Source organism: Monopterus albus, unplaced genomic scaffold, assembly GCF_001952655.1.
Source record: "Monopterus albus unplaced genomic scaffold, M_albus_1.0 scaffold488.1, whole genome shotgun sequence".
In the NCBI taxonomy this organism is placed as follows: Eukaryota; Metazoa; Chordata; class Actinopteri; order Synbranchiformes; family Synbranchidae; genus Monopterus; species Monopterus albus.
Window position 1 is genome coordinate 76,578 of NW_018128368.1, and position 14,367 is coordinate 90,944.

Here is a 14,367-nt window from a genome sequence, read left to right on the forward strand (position 1 = left end):
TGGCTACTGCTCAGCAGTGGAATGGAACTAAAAACATTTAGTCCAATGCTGCAGTTCAGTTTGAGGAACTTGTCATTTACCTGAGTATTTCTACTTTACGCTACTTTTGACTTATACTCTGCTATATTTTAATTGTACTACCTCTGATAACTGACATTACTAGTTACTTTTCAGATTAAGATTTTATATGAAAAATGTCAGAATAACAAAACGGTATGCTTCAAAGAAATAACTGAGCGCTACACAAAATCAGGGTTTTTGTATCTTTAAAGACAATTTAATCTATATCACATTATTTCAGTTTTCTCAAAGCCAAATGGGAAAAACAGCCACTGGCCAATAACTCAGGATGTATTGCTTTATTTGTATTTGGACTCATTTGCTAGGAAACAGATTTACATTTAAAAACAATTATATAGTAATGACAAACATTTTGGGCTCAAATTTGTCTCAACATTAAGATCTTGGGTTACTGGCCTCATTTAAATAGAAATGAGGCTAAAAGATGTTGGACTGCACTCATAACACCTGTTAGTGTGTCAAAGTTACAATTTAGTAACAACATCAGCATGACAGTGGTTCACCAGTGCACAGTTAAAGGACCATACCAGTGTTTTTGTCTTCTCTCATATACTATATCTCACCACCACATTTCAAATCAGACTGATGGTTTTTTTTTTTTTATTAGTCTTATTAGCCCTATGGGCATCAAATGTTTCACTAAGATAGAAAATCAACTTGCAGTTACTTCGAGCTTTAAAAGTGGTTAGATCACTTCATGCCTCCTTTGCCTTTAGTTGTGTTATTTGTGAGAAAGGAAGTGCAGATATTCCACTTTTGTGTGATCTCAAGCCAGATGTCACATCTTAGGAAAAAAAAAGGGGGGTCTCAGGGTAATTGAGAAAAATGCCAAACATGTTTCTGATTCTACTGCAGCTTCCCAGCCGTGAGAATCTTCTGCTTCTTTGCTTTATGTAAAAGTTGTGTGAACATATTTCAGGGTTGGAACCAAACAAGCAATTTGATAGCATCAGGTTGGACTTAAGCAAATCGTAATCAGTCCTATTTTCTGACATTTTATATATAAAACAAACATTTAATCAAGTAAATAGCTAGCAGATTAATGGATAATGAAGACGTTAGAGGTCTTCTTTTGGAGTGTTGAGCAGACCAACTTTTCCGTCCTCTTAACAAGCAGAGCTCAAACACTAAGCTGTGTAATGCACAAGCTAGAAACTGAAACACACCAGAATGGTCCTTTAACTCATGTAACCTCCAGGCTGCTACATGCAGTGCTGACACTGCAAGCCCCCTGGCCTCAGTTACTGTAACAACCTGCAGTTAAGCAGTATAACCTGTAGACTGCTGTGTTGTAACTTGGCACAATAAACTGTAGTCTGATCTTTGTATCTGCAGTATAAAACACCCAACACTTATCTCCTAAGGCACGGTTTCCCCCATCTTGTTTGAATGCTTTCTGTGAAAGCGACGAGTGAATGGTGGCTTTGGTGTCTGTATCTCAGCAACATTTCTTCCCTTTCTTCCTGCGGTCTCGGTCTCTCTGGGCAGTGATGTTGACGGTGTCCTTCTCTCGCTCTCGTTCCCTCTCGGCTCTGTTCTGGCTCTGCTTCTTAGCACGGAGCACCATGCGCGTGAAGGCCATGAACATCTAAATGAAGCAACAAAACAGTAATCAGACTGGGTCATCAGAATTATTTCAAAATGTCCTTTGACCCAATTGAATACTTAAAAACATGCAGAAAAATACAACCGCTTCTACACATGGAAACATGCATCAATAACTGATTAATCAACAGCAGGACAAACGTGCTTAAATGTATGGAAAGAAATGCTATACATACTGTATTGGAAATAAAATGACTGGAAGCAGTCCGTCTTTAACTTACCTCATCTACATTTATGTTCTCTTTGGCACTGGTCTCGAAGACCCGAACACCCACTGACTCCCCAAAATTCATAGCATCCTGGGTATCCACCTGTTTTTTGACAGGGTCGTCGTTCTTGTTTCCCACTGTGAAAAGGGGGGGGGGGCATGTTTTTATTACTGCAATGATTTCAGGGGTTCTCCTCCAAAGACTTGATAATGCACTGAGGGAATCAGACACTGCAATTTATTTTAAAAGCTGGTACAACTTCAACATTTGTTTTCAAACTGGCTCAAACAATACATTTCTCATACATGACCTCACTGAGCTAATGCTTTGGTGTCACAACCCTACATACCCCCAATCTGTGTCAGTCATACTTTAGTATATAGTTGCAATAGGTTTCTGTCAGGTTGAAGTTGCTGATTTCTTCTTAAATCTCAGATTTAAGCCCTAACAGAACAGAGTATGCATGAGCAGGAACTTTTCCAGGAACCTTTGGACTCATTAACTTTATTTTTATTTCAACTACAGAAACCTTGTTTTAGTTTTGGTTCCTTGTTCCAAGACATGTCTGCTCTAAGGCAGCTCTCCAGTGAGACTGTCCAGGCAGTAAATGTGCCAGTCTGAATGTGACAACACGCCACCATGCAGATTACTCCTTTAACTCACATTAACACAATTGTCCACCATGCAGATTACAACTCCTTTAACTCACATTAACACAATTGACTCACCTAAGATCTTGCACACGCTGTCACAGTTCTGGGAGATTTCATTTAACCACCTCTTAACATTTACAAATGACTCTGGATTTGTCACATCGTAAACAATAATGACACCGTGGGTGTTTCTGTAGTATCTGGAGAAAGAAACATGAAACAGCATGAAGTGGGTGAGGCTAAAAGGAAAATGAGGAAATATCCTGCACATAAAACCAGTTTTTACGTTGACGTGATGGTTCTGAATCGCTCCTGCCCCGCTGTGTCCCAGATCTGCAGCTTCACCCTCTCTCCTTCAATGTCGACTGTTCGGATTTTGAAGTCGACACCGATGGTGGTGATGTAGCTTTCTGCAAGAGGCCAGCAAACCATCAGAAAGCAGCACAAAAGAGGTCATACACCCTACTCTATCTGAACACAGGCACATACATTTTGTCTCATGACAAACAGCAGATCCAAGATTCAGCATTTATATCATAAGAAATTTTTCAGAAAGATGTCTGGTAGCCACATTTTGTATGCACAAACATTAAAGGGAAAATCTGGCTTTTTAAAGCTGTTGTCAAGTGATAACAATTTACACACATCTTGGAACAAGAAGCGGCAATATAATGACAAATTGTACCCCCACCATACAACAGTTAGTTTTAGGACAACTAGAAGTAAAACATTCAAAACACAAACCATCTGTTGCAGAGGTCTGTTAGATTTTGTAGCACAACTTGTTTAAACTTTGACCTCCATTCTTAGAACAGCTGAGCATGAATACAGTTTGTATTACAGTATCTATACAGTTACTTTGGCTTCATCTAAAACATATGTTCCAATAACTGGGTTAAACTGGGAAAAGAACATACTGGAATGAAGCAATATCATTTTTTCCATTCACAATGGTTTATATACTGTATGCTGACACTGTTCTCAAATTATCTGGAATGTGTCAAATCATCTCGGCTTGGGGTATTTATAATTACAACAGCATTGGTTGCAGGAAGAAGCCCAATTGTGAGGCCCCTTTTCAGACACGCTGAAGTTTGTTTGTAGATTTAAAAACTAAACAACCTTTAGGGGACTTTGTAATTTGTGCTGTTGCAGCAATTAAAGCCCCTTTACACTGATGTTCAAACCACACAAATGTTTACTTGCTTTGATTAGGCCCTAGTTTGAGCTCTGTACAGATGAACATCTACTTCACTGTGTTAGTGTTAGACACCTTACAAAATTTCAGAGTAGCTCCACCCACCTACAACTAGAGTGAAGGTCTAGTAAACAAAAAACATTATCTAAAAGCACCTGCATGGAATGTGGTGCATTTGTGTGGAAACTGCAAGACAAATATGCATAGCTTTGAAGATTACATTTCATGCAGTCAGTATTTTTGAAGAAGGTTGCTGTCATTCTTATTTAAAAAAAACAAAAACATATTCCACCCTTCCCCCAAACTGTCTGCATGTTGTCCAGAATTCTGCCTCCCTCTGCAGTTCCTGACAGGTTAGGACAGCTCTGATAAACCCTGGAGACAAGATGCCTTGTCTCAAAAAAATGCTTTTATGTCTCTGCCTAAAAGTAAAGCCTAATACATGTAAGCCTCTGAGCTCTAGTGTCATCTTTCATGTGACTTAAATAGAGGTGTGGTAACTCACCAGAGAAGGAGCTATCTGCAAAGCGGAGCAGAAGGCTGCTTTTCCCCACATCTGAGAGAGACAAAGAGATCAGAGCGATAAGACTGGCATGTAATTCGCGTTGAGGAAATGAGTGTGACAAGTCAGGAACAGACAAGTCAGTTCTGTCTGAGGTTCACTCTGAAAAAGATAAGACCATCTCATCCTTATTGACAGCTTCTTCCATTAATACAAGTAAAACAAAGCAAGAAAGGAATTAATCTAAGGAAGAAATTAATTGTAATTAATAGAAGAGGAAAACGCATGGTGAAAATGCTGATTTCTTGCATTTACTATGACCTGGCAAAAGGCTAAATGTCTGCAGGCAAACCAGGAAAACACTTCTGCCTCAGTCAATAATGAAACAAGATGTATTAAAGTGCTGTCCCAGGAGCGACAAATGCCACAAACAGGCAGCCTGATGAGTCAAAGCGCTTGTGAGTTCATCAATTAATAAAAACAGTGGGTTAAATAATTCAAACAGTTTCTTTAAACAAAACTAGGCAGGGCTGGTTAAGACAAGTGACAAATTAAACTTGTGGAAGCCATCAGCAGCAAGTGAACCCTGACTACTTCTCTACAAATGCTGCTGTTAACATGCAGAAAGTTCATCCTGTTCAACTGAAACGGATTTAAAAAGTGCCTTCATGAGAATTATTTGAGGAAATACTCCTCAAGGAGACCCTTCAAATTTGTTCCACTAAAGGAAAATTTAACCTGTAACAGCACACGTGTATAGTATCTAGAAAATGGTGGACTGGAGCTCAAAAGTGATGCATATGAAAATCTAATCACTGTATACCACCGTATATCTAATCACTGACTTTGCTGCAGGTATGAAGGTGACCCACAGCACCTCAGGACTTCCTGCAACACTTTTAAAAACTGATTTTTCTATGTTACCAGACCAGCCAACATAATTTCTAAATAAATGGATGTTTTGGGACTTTTCATACTCCAACAACACGAATCTGAGGAGAACTTGGTAAGATCTATATCAGTAAGTGAATCAGAACTGATAACATCCTCAAAATTCCCAGCCTCAGCTGTGCACAGCTCACTCCCAGACAACAATAGTGATTAGGCCTGATGTCAAAGCTTTGAGGCGTTTCAATATTCTATTCTTTAAAATGTCTTAATGTTAATCTGTTAATTTTTGTTTACTTCCTATACCTACATTCTATGTTAATTATCAGAAGGAACAACACACAAGTGGATTAAATCAGTGATCCTCTTTCAGAAGCTTTCATGGACCCTAGCTGAACAACACCGTGCAGGGTTACACCATATTCCATCATAGAGTGTTACTGTAGAGGACGCTGTACCGTGGCCGTTACTCTGTGAAAGTGGTAGTTGCTAACAAAAACTGTGCCCTTCATTCTTTGGTGTTATTTAGCCTATAAAGTAGGTGAGAGAAACACCATGTACCAGATATGACTGAAGTAAATTTACAGGTCAACAGAAACAGCAGAATGGAGGTCTGAAACTCTGACATGGGTCTCCACAGAGGTCAAAACATGGTGTAAGACCAGGTTAAATGTAAAATATTCAAGCGTGGGTAACTTGCAGAACATTTGTTTCAACAGAGACTCAATAAGACCAGGAAAGCTTCATTTTGCATCATCAGAAAACAGGCTCCCCTCACCATGACTTGACAAGGACAACACAAACCCTTACCTCTCCAATCACTACACATCTCATCTCACATATGCATGTTATGAACTTTCAGTCCTCTTGACCAAAAGGCTGGAGTTATGTGGAAAATTATACTATTCATCTGAAATATTTAGCTCACTGTTCTGTTACTTAAATGGTGGTTGCACTGCAAGGGCAGGCATGACCGTGAGGAGTGTGGAAATATAAGGCATTTTCACCAGTAGACATTTTGCCTTGTTAAAGGTTTAAAATTAACCTGGTTAACAACTGTTTTACATTGCAGTAACTGCTGGAACAAACTCACCTTTGCACTGCTCACAAGTGAAAATGTCTACTCTGAAAAAGATATCATGTGTCTTAATTTAAACTAGCCTATTAAAGCCACTTCTGGTACTCCATACTAAACATGTTGCAACTTCAGGTGATTCCAAAATGAATCAAAATATACTAACTGGAGTCTCCAATGATGAGCAGCTTAAAGAGATGATTGTAGTCTTTCCCTGCCATTTGGATTTCGAAGTAAAATTAGGTTCATAGGAGGAAGTGATATTCCTACTCTCCGCAGTGATTCTTTGTTTCACCTCCCAATGCTACACGCTCAAAGTACCACAAGAGTTTGTCCAAAAATCACAGGCTTTCCCACGGCAATAAGAGGACATTTCCAATGATGTTTCTGCACACTTTACGTTTGATTTATCCTGGAGTTTCAGTTCAAATGTTCACATCATGCTCTTTGGTCTCAAAGTGAAACCACAGCAGCCAGCAGAACATGGAACATTTCCAAAAAGCTCTGCATCTATGACTCATGCTTGACAGCTACAACTGGCTGCATAGCTCCACCTTAGTTCCAGTTCCACCCAATCAAAGTCTTGTTGGGGATTTCCAGCTTCAGAGTGATGACTTATGGATATTTACATTCACAGTTCTGTCAGTGCAGTGATGAGACTCCCTCCTCTCTCCATTAGATGCAGTCCCACATTGAATGTAATGTCTTCACTTCCGTCTTTGAAGATCACACATCCTGACAGGGAGATCTGGCATTTTGTGGTTGCTGCTGCGACATTCAAACGGACAGGTGAATTTGACAAGTGGTCATAAATCCAGCTATTGCCAATTACTGCCCCAAACTCCTCCACTGCTTACTCATCAGCTCCATCTCTTATTTAAAAGAAGCAGCAAACTAAGATGATCCACCTTTTCACTGCAGTTCAGTAGTGGTTACATCTGCTGAGGTTCCTTTGGGTTGATCCCTTACTGTCACTTCAGTTCCTCTTGTAGCTGTGTAAAGTAGGCAACCGTTTCCTGTCTCATTACATGAGGATTCACTTCTTAGTTCTTGAGCCCAGGTTTAAAATCTGTTAAACAAAGAGAGCGAGGGAAAAGTTATGACGTTAGACCAAATCACACAGATCAAACAGCTCACTATTATTCATTTTTAATTGCTATATGAGGTGTGTACCTCTCTTTACCTCCCTCCCTGCTCCTCTAACAACAGCTGAGTCACTGAACTAATTTCCCTCATCCTGCCTTGTCTGTAAACATCCTACAACTTAACTAGATAACAACAGCAAACGCTCCTTGACAGTCAGACTGTCCAGCCGCCATTGCCTCTTCCTGGCTGGCACAAGCTAAATCAGGGAGGCAGAGCAGGAGAGCTAGGCTAGCTACCGCTGGCACAGTTTCCATGAAAACAGGAAAAGCTGCCTAAGAAAAGCAACGAATGGGACCTTGCCTTTGCATGGAAAGAGAACCAAGGATTTTTTTTTTTTTTTTATTAACAATTGCAAATACAGTTGTAGGTTTTGCCGAGTCTTACATTGGTCATCATTCAATTCGGTTTATATTAAGCCCCCGAACTGCACTTTTTACCCCATAAAAATTAATATTTGAGTAGTAGACAACAACTGCGAACAGCAAATTATTTGCAAGAAATTTAACTTAGTGCATACGCCATTTGATAAAAGTCTTAAAACGTTTAATATGGGTAATGTTACAGGCATTTGCTGGTTTGGTGATAAGATTTTGAACGTAGTTTGGCTTAAAATTCCCACGAACGCGACAAGAGCATATTTCACTGTCTACGGGTCACCAGTTCATCTGAAGATCGTCATTAAACGGTGTCAACTTGCTTAAATTGAACATCTACAACAAGACTAACTTTTACTTGCCTGGGCTGCAGCTCACTGTCGATCGAGGAACATAAAATTTGTCCCATTGCGACAACACGCCAAACTTCCCACGAAAATGCCCCTTTTCTGTTAATTAAATGCGATGATACAACATCCACCCCCCTTTCTACATATGTGCATATGTGAACGACTACTTGAAAAACGTTCTTCAGTTCGGCACACATTAAATAACATGATATTGACTTGCATGGACGTTAAACAGCGGTTGGTTTCAACGGTTTGCTACACTTTCAGCTGCCAAAATCTCTGCAGTTAACTTACTGGTAATGCCATAACGCTAACAGTATGAGACATCAAATTTAATAAAACACTTTTTAGGGTGAGCGCTGTCAACTTCAACCAAAAACAAAGGAACAGCATTTGTTAAAGAATATGTTCTTATTTATTTACTTATTTATTTAGACTGGGCGTGTATCGCTACCGATTAGCAAGAAAACTCTAATGCTAGCTTTTTCTTTAAATCCAATTTGGACTGACCGCTCTCTGGGCCTGACCCTGGTCTGCTACGGATTTGCTCTCAACACCCAAGACGTGAGAAAGCTTTTAACTCCTCGGAGAAGCTTTGAACCAGCGATGTATTAAAAACAAACAAAAAATTTTAAAACAACCTACGTTTGTCATTTGGTGCTCTTGCTGCTTGGTCGGTGGGTCATTAGACAAATCTGCTGTAAATCTTGTTTTTGTCCCGGAGGGATCTGCTAGTAATGTCTTCGCAACCACACCTGACTGACTGCAGCTGATGACCCACTCTAGCCATCTGATTCTGTTGCGTTCACGTACTGCGGTCAAAAAAAAAAAAAAAACTCCGTCAACCCAACCGCCGTTCAGCTTTGCGCATCTTTTCATGAAATTACGGTACGTGTGATCGGAGAAAACGTAGGTATTACTGGCGTATATATTTTTGCATTCTAAGAATTTGGACATACTACGCGTCTCGCATACGTTTTAGCCTACTATACAGCAGGCAATTTCGGACGCACCCGGCATCTTACCCATTTCGCTTTTTGGACACTCCGAACACCCGTACTGCAATTGTATGAAAATGTGCGCATCAGTCAAACAGAGCTCAGCTGGGTTGATCGTTAATCGGTTTCGGGCTTCTTCAAACTCAGCCTCACTCACTCACTCGCAGTGCTCAACTGATGTGGGAAAGTTTCACCATGAAACCGCTGTCAAAAGTTAGGGTCTAGAGCAAAAACCTTTTTCTTTTTCTTAAGCTGAATTAGTTCATATAAGGTTAAACAAAAATAAAGGAAAATGCTTTAATCTATAATTAGGCTATAGGACCGCGATGTCATAAAGGGCTGATTAAGCCTGCTCAATATTAAGCAATGCAACCACCATCTCTGCCAAAATTATGAACAAGATCCGGATCTTTTCTAAATATGTCTATACCCTTTACACCAAAACAAAAACGTAGCATTCAGTTCCATTTACATCTTACCGATTACGTAGCCTACTTAACAAAGGCTTTACATCATCACCAGTTGAACTTCAACCAAAATCGCTAGTGTTCAAAAACGGAAGTTTCTGTACATCTGAAACTTGTGTGACAAATGAAATTACCAGTAAAGACACACCAAACAGCGATGTCGCCATCCCAGTTTCATTATTGCAACAGCAGCCAAACCCAGTGTCCAGTCACAGCTGAATATTCTTTCCGTTCTCTTTGTTTCACCACCACACACTACTGGAAGCACTGTAAGAATGTCAGAAATACTCTACATGAATGATTCTATCACAATTTTAAAGCGAATAAACTGCCGTTTTAAAGCAGCACAGTAACTAATGTACAGTATGTGATTATTTATAGGTAGCCTACATACATAACAGCTCAGTGAGAATGTTTGACATGGAGTGAAGAGGAATGAATTCAGCTTCAAGTAATTCACACAATCACTAAGGTTTATGCTGCATCCAACTGCCTGTAATGATGGAGACAATATTTTACACACAGCTCATTTGGAGCAGCAACAAAACATGATTTTCACCTTATCCTTCATCTTCAGTAATCTGAAATTTGAAAAAAGTTTACGTCTGTTTCATATGCTAAACTGAGAAATGTCCAATGGTTCCTACTGAAGAAGTGCATTTTTAAGAACACCCGTTAAAAAAAAAAAAAAAAAAAAGCCAATTTCCTTAAGACAACTGGACACTGGATTTTAGCAAACTTTACTCAAACAGGGGCAAATATTTTATTTGTTGTGGACGATAGTCATCAACAGATTAATCCACATTTTTACACACACACACACACACACACAATACTTTTTAGTAGGACACATTCATTGTTTTCTTTTAATGAAATTTGCTGACAATAAGATATATCAGGTTTGATGTACCACACTAAACAAAAGGACACATTCCACACAAATAAAATGCACAATTGCCTTTTATTATTATTAACCATTTCCAGAAATTAATCAGGTTTCAGTTACTGCGCACATTAAATGGAAATCACATATCTGTTACATAGTAAACAAAATACAGACAGATCATATCTACAGGTAGAACTCAACAAACAGTACAAGTACCGAGGGACATTGCTATTAGTTATGTTGTACTTAACTGTATCAATGTGTATGGTGCTTACTCGGCTCTTAAAAAGAAATGTACAAGCCAGCCTCAGGTCATCGCTGCTTAAAAAACAAACACATTGGGGATTACTGTGTGGTGGCTCAGAACCAAAGCGAGTCCCCTGACAATTCCAGATGAGTATCTACTGACCACTGACTTTGAAGTCCATATTGTAGCCCAGTTCAAACCAGCCGGAGGTTAACAGAGAAACAACCCAGAAGTAGTGAAGCGTCTTGAGTTGTCAGCTCATTTCCTCTGTCTGCTGCTTGATGAGCGGCTTGGCGATGGCCTGCTGCCACTCCTACCCAGAGGGGACAGTGAAGAAATCATCATTTCTAAAAGCTTGCTATGCATCAGCATCACTTTTTCCAGTTGTGTTAAATAGAAATAAACCTGTATTTATGGGAAGCGTTTCCACAAGCAAAGTCAAATGACTTGAAACAGAAGTACATCAAAACAAAAGCATCCACCAGTTATTGTAGCTAGATGTGAAAACAAAGCTCAAGGAATTTTTTTCCAACTTTACATATTAAACGTGGGTCTTTGTGTAAAAAGTCTTAAGTATAGAAAGTCAGAATGTTGTAGATTTCTGGGAAAAGGAATCAAGACTGGGGGGGGGAAGAAAAGAAAAAAACACAACTCAGATCTGTAGAAACCACTTTGTCCAGTCAATGTTACTGCCAAACTGTGGGATCTACTATATGTTCTGTTCATGTGTTTAGAGAATATGTCACAACTGTCATGTAATGTGACTCAGTCACAGTACGCTGCAGTGTTTCCCACACATTATCTGTGGAAGGCGGCCACAATATGAACACTGACCGTTACATACTCATTTAAAAATAAGATTTAATCTATTTATGCGTCGTGCCATGCAGAGTACATATACTTGTTCAGGCCCCCTGTGCCCCACTCAATTTCTCTCTCATGCACACAAATGCATGACAACCATGACAAGGGAGGCCTCTGCAAGCAGCTCCTCCTCTCTATGCGCAGTCAATCACAGTGATCCAACTCTTTTGATATGTTATTAGCAAGCTAGTAAGGCTAGCTGTCGAGGTCAGCACACTGTAGGGATGTATACTGACTGCTCTGCAAGTGGATAAACTTAATGTTCATAAAGTCTGTTGGTGAATGTTTGCCCGCCCTTCTAAATTTTCATCTTCCCAAACCCTATTTTGCCAAAAACTGCAAATACATTAAAAAAATAAATAAATAGATAAAAAACCACCACCAGTGTGGGTCAAATTGTGCATATCAGCACACTGAATGACTGTTTTTAATTCTTAGTGTGAAGGTCTCTGCTGGTACAGACCTGTGGCTAGATGAGGATGTCAGTGCTCTCATGTATCTTGGTGGAGAATAACTGAGTGAACGAGAATCTCTCAGTGAATCAGCTGGTGGCCTCTGAAGCCTCGCAGGGCTGTAAGAGAAAACACATCAAAGTAAAACTCACCATTTTATAAGCTTTACTTTTTTTCCCCCCCACACAATTCCAACACTTTTGTGTTGCAAACTTCTTATGGTATCTGTGATGACTGATCAGACTTCTGATGCAACTTGGAGCTTTTTGCACTCTCCATCTGTAGCGAGCCAGGGAATTTGAAAAAAATTAATGAATCCATACATAATAAAATACTGATTTCTTCCTGATGAGCCTACATGAAAACCATTTCTTCAGTATATTTCTGCAGTCCGACAGCCCGGTAAAGATTCTTTGCCCAGCTGCCATCCCACTGACACAAAGTTAATATTCCTTGTGCATTTTAAAACTGTGCTATCCAATCATGTGTAGCTTGATGTTAAGTGAAGTCGGAATGTAAACAAACTCATAGGTAGAGCCCAAATTTATTTTTTTTTTTTTAAAGGGATGACACCGATATTTGTCTAATTTTCGACCCTTTAAATTTTGCTATAAAAATGTGACCAATATACAGTATGTACTAATTGCAAATGTATGTTAAAAAATTGCAGAGGTGCTCTATGATGGACAAACTATGTAATAAAGATGCCGTTTCTAAATGGGCTCATGTATGTTTGGCATATTTTTTTTTTTTTAATAACTATGCTCGACAAATATTAGCTGGACTCTACTGACCAGGCCCCACATAATTTAGCTATTACCACTGGGTTGCTTCTTCTGGATTTATTTTTAAATCGAGCCAAGCTCCAAAATCAAATAACTGTTCCATACCCATTAAAAACATTTTCATTGCTGTCACATCTGGGACATGTTAATTTTGAATCATGGGTTTCCTATTGCCACATTCATTAACTGAAGTCATCTTTCTATCTTTGAATCAGTTCAGCCACCCTTTTCTCTTATTAATGATGTAATCAATGTCATTTGTCTTTTTCTGGGGGTGTGAGTGAAACCTAAACAAATATGCGACGGCAGATGAGCGTTGGATTCAACAACAACAAGCATGACCTATGTATGAGGCAAGTGATTTGTTACAGACGTTAATAGATTTTGAGGGACTGGAGCTGGAACTGAACACTATTGGGAATAGTGAAATTCATGATCATGAACCGGACAAAGATTTTGACCCTGAAAAAAACTTTTTTTTAAGAACTCTGAAAATAACGGCAAGTATTACACGGATGAGCAGTTTAACAGCAATGTCAAGAAAAATATAAGTCATATAAGAACAAATTAATTGAGATTGAGGAGATGTAAGAAACTATATTACTCTAAAGTATTTGAGGATAATAAAAAATAACATGAGAGGTACTTGGAATATATTAAATAAATTGATTAGAAATAGTTCCAGCAAGAGTAACTACCCTCAATATTTTATGGATAATGATACACCGGTTAATAGATTGGAGGATGTAGTAGTAAAGTTTAATAGGTTCTTTGTGAATGTTGGTCCTGGTTTAGCAAGAAGCATTTGTACAGATGATACATCTGTCACTATAAATAATAATACAATTGAAAGGAACATGAGTTCTATGTTTTTGAAGCCCATAGTTGAAAAGGAAATTATAGAGATAGTGAACAAATGTGGTAATAAATCATCCAGTGATAGTGATGGTATCACTATGACAATGGTTAAATGGGCAATTGAGGGGATATGCAAACCATTAACCCATGTTTTTAACATGTCGTTTCGACTTGGTCAGTTCCCCAATAATATGAAAATAGTAAAGGTTATTCCTCTGTATAAATCTGGTGATAAGCACAACTTCACAAATTATAGACCGGTTTCTCTGTTGTCACAATTTTCAAAAATTCTGGAAATTGGGGGAGCTAATATAGAACGAGTATATGAAATTAAATTTCTAGGTGTCATAGTTGATGACAAACTCTCCTGGAAATCTCATATCAGATATGCTCAGCACAAAATAGCAAAGAATATATCGATATTGGCAAGGGTTAGATATATTTTGGACGGGAAAGCACTACGCATTTTGTATTCTTCATTGATTTTACCATACTTGGAGTATGGCGTTGAAAACTGGGGAAATACATACAAAAGCTCACTTCAACCATTGTATATATTACAAAAAAGAGCAATAAGAATTGTGCATAAGATGGGGTATAGGGATCATATATATGGAGCTTTCATACAGTCTAAATTGTTAAAAAAAAATTTTAATTTAGTGGGATATAAGACTGCAGTGTTTATGTATAAAGCCAGGAACAATTTATTACCTGGTGGAATTCAAAAAC

General features: G+C 38.7%; 2 protein-coding genes across 3 annotated transcripts in view; both read right to left on the bottom strand.

Annotated features, from left to right (window-relative positions):
* Nucleotides 1–344: 344 nt before the first annotated feature.
* Nucleotides 345–9,105, bottom strand: si:dkey-16l2.16 (ras-related protein Rab-35). Of its 2 annotated transcripts, none has more exons than XM_020587914.1 (7): nt 8,727–9,105; nt 6,378–7,280; nt 4,252–4,302; nt 2,835–2,958; nt 2,624–2,748; nt 1,908–2,032; nt 345–1,669 (listed from the first exon to the last, which is right to left on the bottom strand). In XM_020587914.1, exons 2-7 carry the CDS (start codon nt 6,430–6,432, stop codon nt 1,520–1,522), a joined length of 630 nt encoding a protein of 209 aa, XP_020443570.1. In that variant the 5' UTR covers nt 6,433–7,280; nt 8,727–9,105; the 3' UTR covers nt 345–1,519. The 2 variants fall into 2 exon arrangements, with proteins under 2 accessions (XP_020443570.1, XP_020443571.1); XM_020587915.1 differs by lacking the exon at nt 8,727–9,105 and adding an exon at nt 8,592–8,684.
* Nucleotides 9,106–10,488: 1,383 nt separating this feature from the next.
* srrm2 (serine/arginine repetitive matrix 2) overlaps nt 10,489–14,367 on the bottom strand; it is a 19,458-nt gene continuing 15,579 nt past the window's right edge. The window contains exons 14-15 of the mRNA XM_020587913.1: nt 12,007–12,114; nt 10,489–10,992 (exon numbers count right to left, since the gene is read on the bottom strand). Of these exons, the coding sequence (XP_020443569.1) occupies nt 10,938–10,992; nt 12,007–12,114 (163 nt within the window). The 3' untranslated portion in view covers nt 10,489–10,937. The remainder of the gene's footprint in view (nt 10,993–12,006; nt 12,115–14,367) is intronic.

What these genes read in the sequence shown, in the direction of transcription:
- si:dkey-16l2.16 (XM_020587914.1), bottom strand. Translation starts at nt 6,432, where the DNA reads ATGGCAGGGAAAGACTACAATCATCTCTTTAAGCTGCTCATCATTGGA. An exon ending in TTCAGAACCATCACGTCAAC is followed by an intron (nt 2,749 to 2,834) that starts GTAAAAACTGGT and finishes TTCTTTCTCCAG; the next exon opens with ATACTACAGAAACACCCACG. An exon ending in AGAACATAAATGTAGATGAG is followed by an intron (nt 1,670 to 1,907) that starts GTAAGTTAAAGA and finishes TGCTTCATTTAG; the next exon opens with ATGTTCATGGCCTTCACGCG.